The sequence below is a fragment of the Salvia splendens genome, chromosome 9 (assembly GCF_004379255.2).
Source record: "Salvia splendens isolate huo1 chromosome 9, SspV2, whole genome shotgun sequence".
NCBI lineage: Eukaryota > Viridiplantae > Streptophyta > Magnoliopsida > Lamiales > Lamiaceae > Salvia > Salvia splendens.
The window spans coordinates 28,579,810-28,597,463 of NC_056040.1; the positions used below are offsets into that span (position 1 = coordinate 28,579,810).

A 17,654-nucleotide genomic window follows, 5' to 3' on the forward strand; every position below is an offset into this window, starting at 1 on the left:
GGTGTAAAGGAGACCCGTGCATGTTTTTGGTGCAAGAAACCTGGGCACTTGAAGAAGGATTGTCATGGGTGGAAAAAGAAACAAGCCGAGGAAAGAAAGACTCATCATTCAAATCAGGTCAGTGGTGATTCCGAAGATGATGCTGAAGTTATGAATGTGGTGGATAAGATCGAGCAGGGGTCTTGGATTATGGATTCCGGTTGCTCATTCCATATATGTCCACATTTGGAGTGGTTTGTTGATCTTGTTAATAGCAACGGGTTTGTTTTGCTAGGTAACAACAAATCATGTAGCATCAAGGGAGTTGGGAAGATAAGGCTCACGTTGAATGATGGAACCACCAAGATTCTTGCTGGGGTTAGATATATCCCAGAAGTCAAGAGAAACTTGATATCTCTTGGCACACTTGAGAGAAATGGCTGCTCTTTTGTGTCTGAAAAGGGTGAGATGAGAATCTACAAGGAGGGTAAGCTCAAGATGACAGCAAGAAGGGCTGGTAGCCTCTATTACCTGCAGGCTGAAGTTGCTATTAATGAAGCCAACATCACTGTGAAGTCTGACTTGAGATCTTAGCATCTTAGGTTGGGACATCCGGCTGAGGGGACTTTGAAGGCTCTGGTGAGAAGGGGAGACATAAAAGTTGAAAGTATGAAGGAAATGGGGCCTTGTGAAGACTGCCTGCTTGGAAAGTCTAAGAAGCAGTCCTTCCCCACTGGTACACACTCTTCTATGTCTCCTCTAGATTATGTGCACTCTGATCTGTGGGGTCCCTCACCAACCAAGAGCCTAGGTGGAGGTAGGTACTATATGTCTATTATTGATGATTTCAGTAGGAAAGTATGGATTTACATTCTTAAAGAGAAATCAGAGGCTTTTAATGCTTTCAAGACTTGGTGTAATGAAATGAAGACAGAAAAGGGCTTGTTTCCTAAAGTTCTTAGGACTGATACCGGGTTGGAGTATTTGTCCAAGGATTTTGATGAATATTGCAAGGAAAGAGGCATTAAAAGGCACAAAACCGTCCCTGCAAACCCCCAGCAAAATGGAGTTGCTGAGAGGCTAAATAGAACCCTCTTGGAGAGGGTGGGGTGTTTCTTGTCTTCCTCAGGTATGGGAAAACAATTTTGGGCAGAAGCAGTTAGTACAGCAGCTTATTTGCTCAACAAGTCTCCTTCATCAGCTATTGGAGGTTCAATACCAGATGAAAAATGGTATGGAAGAACTCCAGATTACTCTAAACTGAAGCCATTCGGTTGCAAGGCTTTTGCACATTTGAAGCAAGGAAAGTTGAGTGCTCGAGCCCTACAATGTGTGATGCTTGGTTATCAGAAAGGAGTGAAGGGATATAGGCTATGGTCCATTGAGACAGGAAATGAGAAGGTGGTGATATCTAAGGATGTTGTGTTCATTGAAGACAACATGCCATTTCTGACAGGAAACAAGGACAGGAGCTTGACTGATTCTTCACCTATTAAGTTCTCAACAGATTCTTCATCAGGTGGAGGACAAGAGAGTAATGATGAAGAACCTAAGAGTCAAGCTGAGCCAGATCAGACAGATGTAGAAGATCAGACAAGGCCAGAAAGGCCAGAAAGGCCAAGAAGAACTATCAGACCACCAGCAAGATTTAATGATTTTGAGATGCTGTACTATGCTCTCAATATTGCAGAGGAGCTGGAGGCTTCTGAGCCTGGTTCTTATGCAGAGGCTATGGCTGGACCTGAGAAGGATCAATGGACTCAGGCAATGAAAGAAGAGATTGAGTCATTAATGAACAATAAGACCTGGGTATTAGTGGAGAAAGCTGAATTCAGGAAGCTTGTGGGTTGTAAATGGGTTTTCAAGAAAAAGCTTGAAACAACAGGTTCACAGAGGATAAGGTTTAAAGCTAGGCTCGTTGCAAAGGGCTTTAATCAACAAGAAGGCATAGATTACAACGAGATTTATTCTCCAGTGGTAAAACACAACTCCATCAGGGTTCTGTTGGCTGTTGCAGCAAAAAGGAATTGGGAATTGGAGCAATTGGATGTCAAGACTGCTTTTCTCAATGGGGATCTACAAGAGACTATATATATGGCACAGCCACAAGGGTTTGAGGTACCAGGCTCTGAACAGAAAGTTTGTTTGCTCAAAAAGAGCATATATGGCCTAAAACAAAGTAGTAGGCAGTGGTACTTGAAATTTGGAGAGAGTTTGGCAAGGCTGGGGTTCAGGAGATCACTCTATGACAGTTGTGTCTTTATTAAGCATGAAGAGGGAAAGACTCCAGTGTATCTTTTGTTGTACGTGGATGATATGTTGGTCTCTGGAGCTGACATAGAACAGATCAGATTAGTGAAAGAACAGTTGAAAGCTGATTTTGAGATGAAAGATTTGGGGTGTGCTAGAAGGATTTTGGGGATGGATATCATCAGGGATAGAAATCAGAGAAAGCTTTGGCTGTTCCAGACTGATTACATCCAAAAGATCTTGAAGAAATTCAGAGTTAACAACATGAAGATTACATCAACTCCATTGGCTCTGCAGTTTAAACTGTCTTCAGACCAAAAAGCAAAATCAGAGCAGGAAAGAAAGGAATTACAAATGGTGCCTTATTCTAACATTGTTGGGAGTATTATGTATCTAATGATTTGCACCAGACCTGACTTGGCTCATGCTATAAGCCTGACCAGTAGGTATATGGCAGATTTTGGTAGGCAACATTGGAGTGCATTGAAATGGATCTTAAGGTATCTGGGTGGAGCAGGTAACTTAGGAATCTTATTCACTGATCAAGGTGGAGCAGATGAGGAGCCCTTAGTGGGCTATTGTGACTCAGACTACGCAGCAAACATTGACACAAGAAGGTCTCAAACCGGGTATGTGTTTACTTTGTTTGGCTCAGCTGTGTGTTGGAAATCAAGTCTTCAACATGTGGTGGCTTTGTCCACAACTGAGGCTGAGTATATCTCACTCACCTCAGCAGTAAAAGAAAGCAAGTGGTTGCTTGGTTTGGTTGGAGAATTCGGCATACAGCAAGATAGCATATCAGTTCACTGTGACAGTAATGGTGCTTTATGCCTTGCTAGGAATCAGACCTTCCACGAGCGCAGTAAACACATAGGCGTGAGGCTGCACTTCATCAGAGATGAGGTGGAGAGTGGTAGAGTCAGGGTTGTGAAGATAGATACGGCGCACAATCCGGCCGATATGCTGACAAAGGCGCTAGGCAAAGAAAAGTTTCAATATTGTTGTAGACTTGTGAATTTGTATGCTGTGGATTTTTCTTAATGAGTTGCTGGGATTGAGCCAAGGTGGAGTTTGTAAGCATTGTGGCTACATCACAGCAACGCAGCTGCATGGGATCAGATAGGAGCTACAGCACGTGTTTAATATCTCACAAGATTTGAATTTCAGTTAGGCTACGGCTAGTAGCCGTTGAGTGTTGGTTTGGCAGTTTTAGCTGCATGGAGTGAATTCTTGATCACTTTTTTTGGTTTCTTGTTTTGTAGTTACTTGTATAAATACTAGTAGTAGCTAGATGAAGAAGTAGTCAGTTTGTATAACCACTTTTGAGATACACATCAATAAGATTTCATTTACTTCTTCGCTCATCATCTTCTTCACTACGTTTTGCATCTATCACTTCCGTTCTCGGTGATCATTGTTTTATATCACACTTCATCAATTATTATTAAAATAAACTCCACAACATATCTTATTTAATGAAATCCACATTTCATATTTTCTGCCACACATTTTAACAAAAGATTTGATAATTAAACATATTACACCCTACAATACACGCAAACCTCCTTTAAATAAATTCCTTAATAGCCATCATAAGTATGTCACTGTGCGGAGGGATCAACCGTGCATCAACGTCGAGTGATGTTATTCTATGATTCATACTTGCAGGATGTTGGAATCTATGCCCGGTCAAAGGATTTTGACCAATTATAATTTCAACGAGACATTTAATTTTGTGAAATTAAATGATATAGCGTCGATCTAAGTTCGGAGTAGATTCATACTTGCAAGATGTTGGAATCTATGTCCGGTCAAAGGATTTTGACTAATTATAATTTCAACGAGACATTTAATTTTATGAAATTAAATGATATAGCGTCGATTTAAGTTCGGAGTAGATGACCGTGGTATATTCATTTTCTCAAATCCGATTCCCGGTGAGTGAGAAATAAAAAAAAACTTCATATATTCTATATGAAGGAGGAAACTACAAATAAACTCCTATAGCAAGGAGGAAATTACAACTGATGTCAAGAGGACTCGAACTTGGCACCTCATACAATAATGTCTAAGCTCCTTGCCGCTAGGACAAAGGCTCTAGACTCCCGGTGAGTGAGAAATAATGGATTAAAGTTGTGCAAAATTGCAAACTAATTAAATGAGCTATGAGATAAACCATGTGATTAATTAAGAGAGTTAATTATCCCACTTTAGAAGTTACAACCTTATTAATCAAGTATTTAATAAGAAGAATTATTCCATATAATAATTATAGTGGACTAAGATGGGCTATAGAACCCACACGCGCGCGCCGCCGCTCGCCATGCCGCATGCCTCGAGCCCGAGCCCGTATCCGTGTCCTTGTCCTTGGATCTTGGCAATTGGTCTTTGGACTGTTCTTTGGGCCTAGTTGTGGGGCTCAGTGCTTGGGTTCGACCCAAGGCTGGTCTAGTTCTTTTTAGACCACCACCATTTCCACGTCAGCGAGCAAAACGGGATGACACCTCTTCAGTATGACGCGGTAAAGCCAACGTGGCTGACACATGATGAAGTCCACGTCGAGAACGGACCTAGACGCGCAGCGTGTCCCGATACGTCCATCCAAGATCAGCATATCCAGCTCCATAACAATTTGTAATGCTCGGCGGTTACACATCCACAATGATGACAACCATCATGCTTGTTGACCCCTGCAGTGGACTATGCCTATAAATAGGCTAGTCATTCCATGCATCTACACACCAATTCACAAAGCATTCACAGCATAAGCTCTTTCACTCTCCTGCATTGTTTTTCTGTCGAAACTCTGCCATCTCTTCCATCCAGTTCGCCAGAGCTCTGCTGATAGCGGTGCTGCTTCACCAGAGACGTAGCCGTTTTATCTTTGGGGACGAAACGCCAATCCGAGAGCACTATCAGGGCGTATCTCGTCTTGCGGAAAGATGACTCATCGACTCGGCTAACAACTTGTTCACGGTTTATTGTTTCATTTTCAATTGTAATTTCGTTTCAGTTTTTCCATTCTGTATTCCTTCTTTTGGGTTGTATTACGCTCGGTTATATCTTGTAATCCAGAAAACCAACACAAGATCACCGACACGCAAACCCACATAGGATAAGTCATGTTCACATGCTAATTCCCCATTATAAAATGAATCCTAAATATGATATATAAGCTATAAAGTATGTTTTATTAGTGCACGGAAGTTTTAATAGCAGACCAATGCTCATTTTAAACTTGATGTATACACCACTTCAACATCCACATCCACACGATCGATATTGTCTTCTACTCCCTCCGTTCCATAGTAGTGGAGTCATTTTGACATTTTGGTACGTTCCATAGTAGTTGAGTCATTTCCGTTTTTAGTAAAAGTTAACACATTTCTTCTCACTTACTTTACTCTCTCTTACTTTATTCTCTCTTCATCTCTCTACTTTCTTAATCTCCGTGCCGAAAAGAAATGCCCCCACTACTATGGAACGGAGGGAGTATAAATTAGTTGACTGCATATAATTAATTGGCTGAGGTCATCTACTCTTAGATCATGGCCAATGGTCCGTTTGGTTAGGAACGCGGACACCCCAATAGCCCCGCCCCAGTTTTTTTGTCCATAACCCCAAAATTTTGTTTCCGCCACTATGGTGGACACTTCCAATAGCCCCCAAATTTTATAATCAATTTTCATTTTAGTTTCAATCAAGTATAATTAAAATCATCGCAATGTAAATAATTAGAAAATGAGGTAATTGGACCCGAATATTCGTTGTATTGCAAAAGGGTAAAATTATACAACGAATATTTAAAATAAAATACAACTAGATCAAATATACAACGAAAATTTAATCTAGTTCAAATCACAAAGGTGTTCACACTGCGCCGCCACCTCCCCTACGTGCCCACACTTCTTCAATCAAATCGGCCTGGAGTGTGGTATGTGATGTGGTCCTGCGCATATCAGCGAAACGTTGGATCAAATATTCATTGCTACGTGGTACGCCCATCTGGATCGGCGCGGAGGCAACACCGTGACTTGTACTTGCGCCCTCTTCCGGTGCCCAGCGCTCTGCCGCAAATCCTTCATCTTCTATTATCATATTATGCAATATGATACATGCTAACATAATATTCACGACATCATCTTCGTGCCAAACTCGTGTCGGGCACCGTATAATGGCCCACCGCGCTTGGAGGACACCAAAAGTCCGATCAACATCCTTCCTAGCACCCTCTTGTTTGCGCGCAAAATATTATTTTTTCGGTCCAACCGGTTGGCCGACAGTCTTGACGAATACGGGCCACCGCGGATATATCCCATCTGCCAAATAGTAGCCCCTACTGTACTACGTGCCGTTGGCTACGAAGCTGATTTCTGGACCCTCCCCCCGGCACCCATCGTTGAAGAGCGGCGATGACTGAAGAACATTGATATCGTTGTTCGAACTTGCCACACCGAAATACGCATGCCACATCCGCAAACGGTAGTCCGCAACGGCTTCCAGAATCATCGTTGGATGTTTGCTTTTGAATCCAGTTGTGAACTGGCCTTTCCATGCCACGTGACAGTTCCTCCACTCCCAATGCATGCAATCGATGCTTCCTAACATTCCTGGGAACCCGTGGATCAAACCGTGCATATCCAGCAGGCTCTGACACTCATCAGGGGTGGGCTTCCGTAGAAACTCCCCACCAAAAATTTTCCGGATCCCGTTACAAAACTGCCTAAGCACCGTGAGGTCAGTCGTCTCACCCATCTGTAGGTATTCATCGAACATATCGACTGGTCCGGCGTAGGCAAGCTGCCGGAGTGCAGCGGTGCACTTCTGTTGCGTAGACAGCCCTATCCGGCCCGCGGCATCACGCCGGAGGGTGAAGCACCGGTAACGCTCCGCCAAATTCGTCGCTATATGGTTGAACAGCCGTAGCGACATCCTGAATCTCCGGCGGAATATCTCGGTTGGATAACGAGGGTTATCCACAAAGTAATCAGCCATTAGACACTGGTGCGCACCGACGTGGTCTCGTGGGATGGTCCGCCGATGAGTAATCGCACGAGGGATCGCAACCTCCGCCTCTTCCGCCAAGCGCGCCGCATCCTCCTGGGCGGCCTGGTGTTGCACCTGTTGAATCAGAGCATTCCACGTGTCTCTCCACAAATTGTCAATTTCTGACCACAAATTCTAGTGAGAGAAATTTTGAGTGATGAAGAGTTGGTTGGAATGGTGTGAAAATAATGAATGGAGTGGGGTGTATTTATAGGTGAATTAAATTGAATAAAAAAAATAGGGATTGACTATTCCTCCATCCGTGTCCGTCCACCAAATAATATTTCATTTTGCTATTTTAAGACGTCCTTGCTTTAAAGCTTTATTTACTTTTCTCTGTTTTAGGCAATTGGTCTCATACTTTTTTAAATCTTACACTCACCTCATAGTATAAAAGTAATACTCATATAAAAGTGGAACACTATCCTTTTTACCATATTTTTGATTAATTTATTTTTGGTTTCATAGAAAAGAGAGATGAACTTTAGTATCCAAGCAGGGGCATAGTCGGGCTCCCAGCTTGTCTAATAGAAGAATGTTGAGGAGAAACAAAAATGTGCAGCTCAGGCAGCATCCCTGTCGACCAGGTAGCAAGAAAATCAGCCGTAATATTAGCTTCCCTATAAATGTGCTTCACGTTCATCTCCCATTGTCGGTCCATGAATGTCCATATGTGTCTGACTAAGCTAAGCTGTAATTATTATAACCCTTTGATCTGTCTAATGTTCGAATGCCATGGTCCCAACCCAGGCAAGCTTCAGTCCATCTAAAATAGCCCATAGCTCAGCTCGAATAACTGTAACATCCCCCCTATGCTTCGTGAATAGCCACGAAACCAGGCTCCTTCGCTATTTCGAATGATACCACTAACAGATGCAACACGTGTATTCCCTTTTTCCAATGGCCTGCTGATGGCGGTTTCCACCCCACTTTCTTCCAACCCTTTACACCCACTATTTTTCCTTTTATTTTCATTTTTCATAACACCTCCAGACCATGCCTGACACTTCACGATTATTTTTCATTACACACCTTCATGTTTCGATTATTTTTTAAAATTCCATGTCAAATGACTATAAATGGAAAATGGAGAAAATAGTTCTTAATCTAAAATGTAGTGCTGACTTAGTTAAACTACGATTAAAATCGTTAATTAAATATAAATAAAATTAACGGGCACGGGATAGCATAGGTCGGTTGTTCTCCCCGCTAATCGCCTAATCCTCATATATAAATAATCAGACCCCCTTTTCTCCTTCAAATGTACTCTTCCCCCTCTCCCCATTTCGGTTACAAAAATCCCCAATTAAATTTACCAAAAAATTCAAATCAATGCCAGTGAATTTGACGGCCAACGCTATTGCGGCTATAGACGGCGGAGACGTCAACGCCAAGCCGCTGGTGCAGGTGTTGGACATCAAGCTCATCGGCTCCTCGCAGGAGCGCTATCGCTTTCTCCTCTCTGACGCTGTGGCTACTCAGCACGCTATGCTCGCCACACAGCTCAATGACCGAGTCAAAACCGGCCGAGTCCGCAGGGGATCCATCATCCAGCTCATCGAGTACATCGGCAGCACTGTCCAGAAGCGCAAGTAAATTCTTCTTCGCCCTACTCTCCTACTAATTGTCTAAGTAGGTAGCGTAACTCTGTGTAAATTGATTTTAAATTCCAACTCTGTATCTATGCTAGTGCCTGTATGTGTCTCAGTTTATGATTTATTCGCCTTACCTGTTTGTATTGTAGAACAGGTATATACATTTTGAGATCTCACTAACTGCCTCTAAATTGCTTTAACTATAGAATGTCTGAGTTATCCTATTGTGTTTACAGAGAGTATTACAATGAGTTGATTGCATAGGTTTTCATTCCATAAGGAGAAGTGACTATATGTCAACAATTCTCTGTTAATTTTTCCTTTGAATGCTAATAATGTTAAAGCTGCCGGAGTGAAATGGAGACAGGACTGTGTAAAATGGCGATATGGTTGCTTCTAGTTAATTCTGTACGATTCAACTTGACAGTGTGATTATGGAACTTCATCGGCCGATAGAACATTGACTATGAATGTTTAAGATGAAAGGTTTGCAAAATTTTAGTAGGGAATAAGTGAAAATCATCCGATGTTTTTACTGAAATTTTTAGATTTGAACATTTTGTGGTTGAACACGCAGTCACTAGACTGAAAATGTCATGCATTTTATACATCCCAAAATAATACTAGTAATAGACATCAGATGACACACTATATCATTTTTCATCAGAACATGATTCTTCATCCTCCGGTAGTTTGAATAACCTGAATGGGTAGGAGTTACTTCAGTGGTTTTGCAATGCTGATGACAGTTCCTCTGCAAGTCAGACTAATACTAAGTAGGGTACTTTTGGCATAAGTATGCCTCGTTTTTTCTTCAAGGTTGAACAACACCAAACTTGACTTTATACATTTTAGGATACTTTAGAGTCAGGTGAAACAAAGACTTGGAGTTCCTAAGATGCAAACCAACACTACTAAGCTGATTGCTTAGAATGTCTTTCTATGTTTTGTAGATTGGAAACTCATAAATATGCATTGTTCTTGCAGAATTATTGTGATCCTAAACATGGAAACCATCATTCTGGACTGCGATATAATTGGTAAACCAAGGGTGTTGGAAATTGATTCACTGCCTGAAAAGCCATTATCATCTGGACCCCGACCATCAATAAACCATAGTGTTGCCGGTGCTCAGAATTTGTCACGAACAAGCTACAATAATGTTAAAACATCAAGCTCCCTAAACCAAGGTGGTAACATGCAGAGTTTCCGTCCTACTGTTCAGCCTTCATACCAGCCACCTCCAAATTATAAGAATCATGGAGCAATCATGAGAAATGAGGCACCTGCACGCATTATACCTATTGCTGCCTTGAATCCCTATCAAGGTAGATGGGCTATCAAGGCACGGGTGACAGCAAAAGGAGATCTCCGTCGTTACAACAATGCAAGAGGAGATGGAAAAGTATTCTCCTTTGATCTTCTTGATTCAGATGGAGGGGAAATTAGGGTGACATGCTTCAATGCTGTGGTGGACCGTTTTTATGATACTATCGAAGTTGGTAAAGTCTATGTGATATCCAAAGGCAGCTTGAAACCTGCTCAGAAGAATTTTAACCATCTAAAGAATGAGTGGGAGATATTTCTGGAGACAACATCATCAGTAGATCTTTGTCCAGATGAAGATGCATCCATACCCAGGCAGCAGTTCTCATTTAGGCCTATCAGTGAAATTGCAAATGCTGAAAGCAATTCTATACTGGATATTATCGGTGTTGTTGTAACAGTGAACCCTTCTGTTCCCATCATGCGGAAGAATGGAATGGAAACGCAGAGGCGAATTCTGAACTTGAAGGATCAATCGGGGTTAACTGTTGAATTGACATTATGGGGAGATTTCTGCAACAGGGAAGGACAACAGCTGCACGATATTGTAGAAGCCGGAATTTTCCCCATTTTGGCTGTCAAAGCCGGAAAAGTTAACGATTTTAGTGGGAAGTCCATCGGTACCATATCTGCCACACAGCTATTCATAAATCCCGACTCTGGAGAGGCTGACGGCTTGAGAAACTGGTTTGATCGAGGGGGAAAAGACACTGCTTCTCATTCCATAACCAAAGACGCTATACTCGGTGGAATGAAGAACGAGACACGCAAGTGCTTGACACAGATAAAAGATGAAGGGCTGGGAAGATCAGACAAACCAGACTGGATTGCAGTTAAGGCAACTGTGTCCTTTATCAAAACAGACTCATTCTGTTATACAGCCTGCCCTTTGATGATCGGTGACAGGCAGTGCAACAAGAAAGTGACGAAGTCTGGGAACTCAGCGTGGCTATGTGACAGGTGCAATCAAGAATTCGAAGAGTGTGATTACAGATACCTTCTTCAGGTTCAGATTCAAGACTACAGCGGCATGACATGGGTGACCGCTTTCCAGGAAGCCGGTGAAGAGATCTTGGGGTGCTCAGCCAAGGAGTTGTACGTGTGGAAAAACGAAATGCAAGATGACCTCAAATTTCTTGAAGTCATTCAAAACTGCCTCTTCAGGGAGTTCATCTTTAAGCTCAAAATAAAAGAGGAGATTTATGGGGACGAACAAAAGCTGAAGATCACTGTTGTCAAGGCTGACAAGTTGAACTACTATGAAGAGAGTAGGTTTCTGTTTGATAGCATTACAAAGCGCCACGTGGCTACATATTAGAATGGCATGCATCCTTTTCTATTGCAATAATTTTTATAGCAACATTTTTAACTCAGTGTTCAATTAGTCATATTAATATGCTTCTTTGATTATTTGTTTAGAGCAGTTGAAGACTTTGGAATATGATTGATATAAATAGACAGGTTTGTGTAAGAATTGAAGTTGAAGAGGAAGAGTTTGAGTGTATTAAGTAATAGAGTGATACATCTGCGATAGAAACAGAAGAAAAAGGGTTCTCAGCCCCGCTTGACAGGGTCGAAGTTGGAGACGCCGATCACAGCCCCCAAAATGGCGGTGAGCACTACGCCACCGGCGGCGATGCTGAGCAAGAAGTTGTTGAGAGAGGGCGAGGCGCTGCTGGCTGCCTCGGCGACGTCGGGGACAGCCATGGAAGCGGTCAATGCGGCGGCGGTCAATCCAGCCACGGCCTTCTCCTTCAAGGAAGCTTTGACTTGGAGTGTTGCGGTGGGGTTGGACACCGGGGCGGCCGGCTTGGAGGGCCGGAGCGCGTTGCCCTTGAGGAAGGCACGGGGCAACGGCAGCGCCATTGATAGAGCTGAAGTTGAGGCCATTTGTGTGATGCTGGTGTTATTGAATGTGTTTGTGTGAAGGTGGGATGTGATAGTGTTTTGATAGAAGAGGAAGAGAGATTTGTGGGAGATGGAAAAGGATCAAAGCAGAGGTGGAGAATCGACGGTATCTTACATCGTCCGACGTGGCACCTTCTCGACTTGCATGCGGTAGATAAGCTTATCCATTCACTATTTTTTTATATCTTTTTTTTTGGTTATTAGTGTTTTTCGAATCCAACTTAAACATATTCGGAGTTCGGCGGCACGCTACAGCTCCGGTACGTTTGGAGATACTCCATATTCCATAATATAGGTGCGCTAATTAAATACCCCCTCCGTCCACTTTAGCAGCATTTTCGATTTATCATTTTAATTGTCCCACTTTAGTAGTCCCATTAGAATATTTCACAAATAGTACTCCCTCCGTCCCGGATAATTTGTCCCATTTTTTCCATTTCGGTCCGTCCCACATAATTTGTCTCATTTCACTTTTACCATTTTTAGTAGTGGACCTCATATTCCACTAACTCATTCTTATTCATATTTATTATAAAATTAATATATAAAAGTATGACCTACATTTCACTAACTTTTTCAACTCATTTTTAATTACATTTCTTAAAACCCGTGCCCGGTCAAAGTGAGACGAATTATCCGGGACGGAGGGAGTAATAGATTTCATCTTTCACTAACCTCATCTCACTCACAATTCATTATAAAACTAATACTCCATCCGTTTCACTCTAAGTCGAACATTTCTAATTTGATAAGAGATTTTATATAGTGTTGTTTTGTGAGTAAAATGGAGAGAATAAAATAAAAGAGAGTAAAAAATAGAGAGAAAAATATTTTTATATTTAGAAATTTGTTGTTTAGAGTCGGACATCTCAAAAGGAAAATATGTGAGACGGAGAGAGTATATAAAAAGCGCACCCATATTTCATTATCATTTGTCCACCAACTTTCCTTTACATTTCTTAAAATCCGTGTCCGACTCAAATGAGACTTCTAAAGTGGGATGGCGTGAGTATTAATGAATTTTAATGAACTATAATTAAATTTAATTAGAATGACCAATATTTATGGTTTCTCAACTTAGCTAGCCAAAAACTTATTGGCAGTCCCTACACTATAACAATTATTGAGTTAAGAGTTTGTATTAGTCATTTACAAGGGTGGAAATTTCAATCAATATTGCCATATAATTCAAGTAGGTAGCCTTTTTGTCATTAGTTTTGCCGTAGAAACATGTGGATTAAGTTCTAAGATAGTATTTTCATGAGGTGGGCATTTACTGATATCTTGACTAAATCATTTGTTTTACGTTAGTATATCGAGTTTTGATATTTTCTAAGCAGAGAATCCCAAATTGGGGTGTTCCCTCAACAAACATAGGCAGTGGCTTCTTCATCAAGAGAATGAGCCATGAATGCATTTGAACTTGAGAATTCAGAAATAATATTGTACATGTGGTCAAGCTATTTACACACAACATATAATCAGCCATGAACAATAAACCTAACTCATTTTCTCTCTATCTCTAACTCTTACAAAAAATTGATCACCTTGCAGTAATAGCTGATTAAGCATAGCTAATCTGCACTTCCTGAGGCAGAAGGCGGTACTTGATCCCGAGCTCCTCCAGAATCTTCTTAAGCTCGACAACAAGATCCGATCTCCGGTTGCCCGCCTCTCCAACATTCTGGAAATTTATTGTATGAGTTACATACAGAGCAATTATCATCTTGTTCACATCCACAATCTCTTTCACTTGCATACTGTGATGTGGGCTCCACTGCTGAGGCTTACTCTCCAAATATCTGATCATCAAAAACCATCATTCTACTAAGCACCATTCATATCATCACAATAAAATTAACCAAGATTTTTTACTCATATGATTCAATACAAAACAATTTAGACCAAGGTTGGGTGTGAGAGTTGCGAATAGGGATACGTGTAGCATTTGATGTCACGAGACGGACCTTAGAAGAAGAATTGGGTCTGTAAGTTACAGCATTAGTGAATCTGCCATGACTATCAGTTGCCAGGACATCAAGCTTCTTGCTAGGCTTCCTACAAAATGTAGATACTACTTCCTAAGTGTTTTTTAGTAGTATATGTTTTAAGTAATTCTTGCATTTCTATGTTTAATACTATACCACACCTTCTCTAAGTTTCAATTCTACAATTATAAAACATATTGAGAAGCATCATACCCTTTAATTTTAGCCCTCAAGGATGCTAAGCTCTCAACCGAAGTGGTGAAATCGACAGCAAACTCGACAGCATCACCCATCATCTCTGGGCTCCGGTTATAGTTGCTGATTGCTTTGGTAGCCAAGATTGCATTAGGATAGTACAGCTTTTCATTGTTGCCTTTGAGAAAAATTGTTGTCAAGATATTCATTTCATCCACAACCATCTGCAGGAATCTCGATGAATTATACAACGGAGACAGATGAAAAGATTTTGATGGGGAGTGGAAAAGGGGTGTACCTGCACACCATCAATGACACAGCGATCACCAACGTCAAAGGGGTGCACCACAAACACGAAGATCATGGCTTCGAACAATGTTTTGGCCGTGTTCCCAAATATGAACACTACGAGCAACAGCTGAGACGAGATGAAGACTAGAATGGAGGTCGTTGCAATCTCCATCAGAAGAATCCAGACTATAACAATCACAACCAGCACAAAGCATGAAGCGATCTTGTTTAGCTCCTCTATTGCTGTTTTCGCATCTTTCAGAGACACGGCTAGACATTTTCTCTCATTATGAGCCTTCACCTGTATAAGATATAAGTTTGGATTCATAAATATCACGAACATAGCCTTACTAGTTGAATTGATTCAGGGATCTCACCACCCAATTTCTAAAGGCCGATTTCTTGATCCTTCTTGATTCTGCAGCCCCTTCGAACAGTGGGAAAACGTTATCAACTTCTTCCTTAGGCATGTAACGAAGGATGTCGTCTTCTTCAATGAATCTAATCCACAACAGAGTGCAAAGATAAACATCAATGGTTCAAGTTGAAAATTAAACAAGAAGATGAAAACATTAATGACAATCTCACTTGTGTCCTTGCTTGGCCACTCTCTTGAATATGGTATTAGCAGCTCCCCTGGCCTCAACCTCAGTCGTGATCATCACCGTGCCTCCTCCTCCTTCCTCGACACTCTCATCAAGAATCTCGGACATGGTAAGCAAATCCGAGTTCCTTATCACATTCATCAACCCTCCCATAGTCCAAGCAGACACCTTCTCCCTCTTAATCTTGTACAGCTTGTCCACATTAATCACTTGCTCCCCCTTCTGCTCCACGCCTTTCCTGAAACTCAACCGCCCGCTGCTCCTGTAGCTCTCACTCGCACCGTCCCATATGGGATTCCCTGACAGCGCCTGAAGTATGTATTGATGAAAAATGGACTCCTGAATCCTATCAAAGTAGGTCTTCACATGAAAATTGGAAGCGACTATCTTAACCAACGTTGTCTTAACCATCCACATGACTGCACCCACAAGAGTGGACACAATCCCTCTGGTGATCTTGTTCAAGATGTCGGATTCCATTCTGGTCCGGCTGACCCCCCGGTTGATGAGAAGCACCCACGCCACGAGGATGAGGGCGAGCCAGACGACAATGCGCACGCTCTTCTTGAGGGCGAAGAGGAAGTAGAGCACCTTCTTCTTGAGGAGGAAGTTCCGCTCGATTAGGAAGACAAGGAGGTTGGTCGCCCACTCGGTGAAGAGATGGCCGCAGAATATCACCAGCACTAGGACGCACCATTTCCAGAGCTGCAAGCTCCATATCTCCACCTCATTGTCGAGCTTACTTATCGTTTTGCTCAGGATTAACAGAGTTGTGATGCTCACAAATGCAATCCATTCTAGATAGAGCATGGCCTTCCAATTTCTGCTCTGCCTTGTGGCCTGGGGCTTGAGGATATCCGTGTTGTACACGTCATCATCGTTGTTGTCAATGTCATCATCATCCTCGTCCATCGAGGCCATAAGAGGCGTCCGCGGCGTGATTGGAGCGGATGGTTTTGGAGTGGGCTTTGGCGAAGGAGAGGAAGAAGCTACGTTGGAATTGGCGGCGGCTGGCTTCAAGCTGCTCGGGAACGGCGGCTCGGCGATTCGTGATTTAGGCTTCGAGTAAGCCGATTGTGTGATCGGTCTTCGGCGTATGTCCGTCGCCGTCGGCGGCTTGGAGTCTGGAGATGGGGCTGGGATGACGAGCTGAGCCGCTGGAGCCGGAGCTGCAGCGGCAGTGTTGAATAAGTTCATTTTCATGTGAATATCGGATTCGGAATCGCCATTGTCTTTGGAATTTTCGTCTTGTGGTTTGGGAGAGTGAATCTCCAAAACAACATCCAGATTTCCGCCCTTTCCACCCAATGATATTTCACTTTCCATTATAAGCTAAGAGAATAAAAATTCAATCTTGATCAAAATTCAAAACGAAAGAAAAAAGGAATTTGGATTTTATTTTATCTATCAAGGCAAGGTAACGAACTCACCGGTTAATTTGAAATTCTTGCAGCCGCCAATTTGATCGCAGAATTCCACTTATTGTGAGATGCAACAACTGGAGACATAGCTGTTCATTTGGTTGATGACTGTTGAGCACAAAATTATCAATAAAGGGAAGAGAAATGATTTGTGTGTGTTTGATTGGATTTTGGTTGATTTATTCTACTTTTTAGAATATTAGAAAAGTCATCAAGACAAAATACCACTGTTTTCATCTGCAACTGCAAGTATAGATGTATGCATTTGACGTTGACCAATACATCAACAACGTCCTTAAGTTTAGTAATTTATTGCCTACAAAGTGCTTTAAACCTTCCTTTTTTAAGTCTTTCCAACAATAATACTCCTCCGTCCCGGGCTACTCGCACATTTCCTTTTTGGCACGAAGATTAAGGAATGAGTGTATAGCAAAGTCAACAATTGCGGTTGTATGTGATAATTTTTACTAAAAATGGAAAGAGTGCAAATAACTTGGGACACCCAGAAAGGAAATAAGTGCAAGTAGTCCGGGACGGGGGAGTATCATATTTCATTTTTTAATAAAAGTTTATCTTTTTACTAAAATATTCAATATGTTTTCCTATTTGTTCTAATAAATACATATTTTTCTATTTTATCTAAAATTTTGTATGTGGTCATTCCTGAATGAAATGGACACAATAAAAAGTAATTATTCTTCCATTCTACTATAAGTAAGACCGCTCTTTTGGATATAGAATTTAAGAAATTAATATTTTTTTAAAAATTGAATAATAGAAAATAAAGTAAAGAAATGAGAAAATAAATTAGGCAAAAGAATGAAAAAAAATATGTTTTCTTTTTACTAAAAGGACAGATGACTCATTTTAGATGAGAAAGTTCCAAAAAGGAATGCAAATGGACGAGGGAGTATATAATATTATAATATTCTCTTCGTCCTACTAACATTTCACGTTTACTATAAATGATAAATAAATCTCACATTAATTCCACTAACTCACTTCACTCATATTCGATTATAAAATTAATATAAAAAGATGGACTTCTTA

At 41.5% G+C, this 17,654-nt stretch overlaps 3 protein-coding genes and 1 long non-coding RNA gene across 5 annotated transcripts; 2 read left to right on the plus strand and 2 right to left on the minus strand.

Annotated features, from left to right (window-relative positions):
- Window positions 1-8,517: 8,517 nt before the first annotated feature.
- Window positions 8,518-11,606, plus strand: LOC121747868 (replication protein A 70 kDa DNA-binding subunit A-like). Its single transcript, XM_042142010.1, has 2 exons — window positions 8,518-8,867; window positions 9,858-11,606. The coding sequence occupies exons 1-2, from the start codon at window positions 8,608-8,610 to the stop codon at window positions 11,512-11,514; spliced, it is 1,917 nt and encodes a 638-aa protein (XP_041997944.1). The 5' UTR covers window positions 8,518-8,607; the 3' UTR covers window positions 11,515-11,606.
- A 70-nt stretch (window positions 11,607-11,676) lies between these two features.
- On the minus strand, window positions 11,677-12,175 carry LOC121747869. The gene has a single exon (XM_042142011.1). It carries the CDS (start codon window positions 12,084-12,086, stop codon window positions 11,751-11,753), a length of 336 nt encoding a protein of 111 aa, XP_041997945.1. The 5' UTR covers window positions 12,087-12,175; the 3' UTR covers window positions 11,677-11,750.
- An 87-nt stretch (window positions 12,176-12,262) lies between these two features.
- Window positions 12,263-14,639, plus strand: LOC121747870. The gene is made up of 3 exons (XR_006039360.1): window positions 12,263-12,399; window positions 13,659-13,801; window positions 14,518-14,639. It is a non-coding gene; the product is annotated as an uncharacterized LOC121747870 (long non-coding RNA).
- Window positions 13,490-16,775, minus strand: LOC121747867 (mechanosensitive ion channel protein 10-like). Of its 2 annotated transcripts, XM_042142009.1 has the most exons (7): window positions 16,614-16,775; window positions 15,167-16,515; window positions 14,956-15,079; window positions 14,586-14,879; window positions 14,306-14,511; window positions 14,072-14,162; window positions 13,751-13,906 (listed from the first exon to the last, which is right to left on the minus strand). In XM_042142009.1, the coding sequence occupies exons 2-7, from the start codon at window positions 16,507-16,509 to the stop codon at window positions 13,892-13,894; spliced, it is 2,073 nt and encodes a 690-aa protein (XP_041997943.1). In that variant the 5' UTR covers window positions 16,510-16,515; window positions 16,614-16,775; the 3' UTR covers window positions 13,751-13,891. The 2 variants fall into 2 exon arrangements, with proteins under 2 accessions (XP_041997942.1, XP_041997943.1); XM_042142008.1 differs by lacking the exon at window positions 14,072-14,162 and having other exon boundaries at window positions 13,490-13,906; window positions 16,614-16,773.
- Window positions 16,776-17,654: the final 879 nt, after the last annotated feature.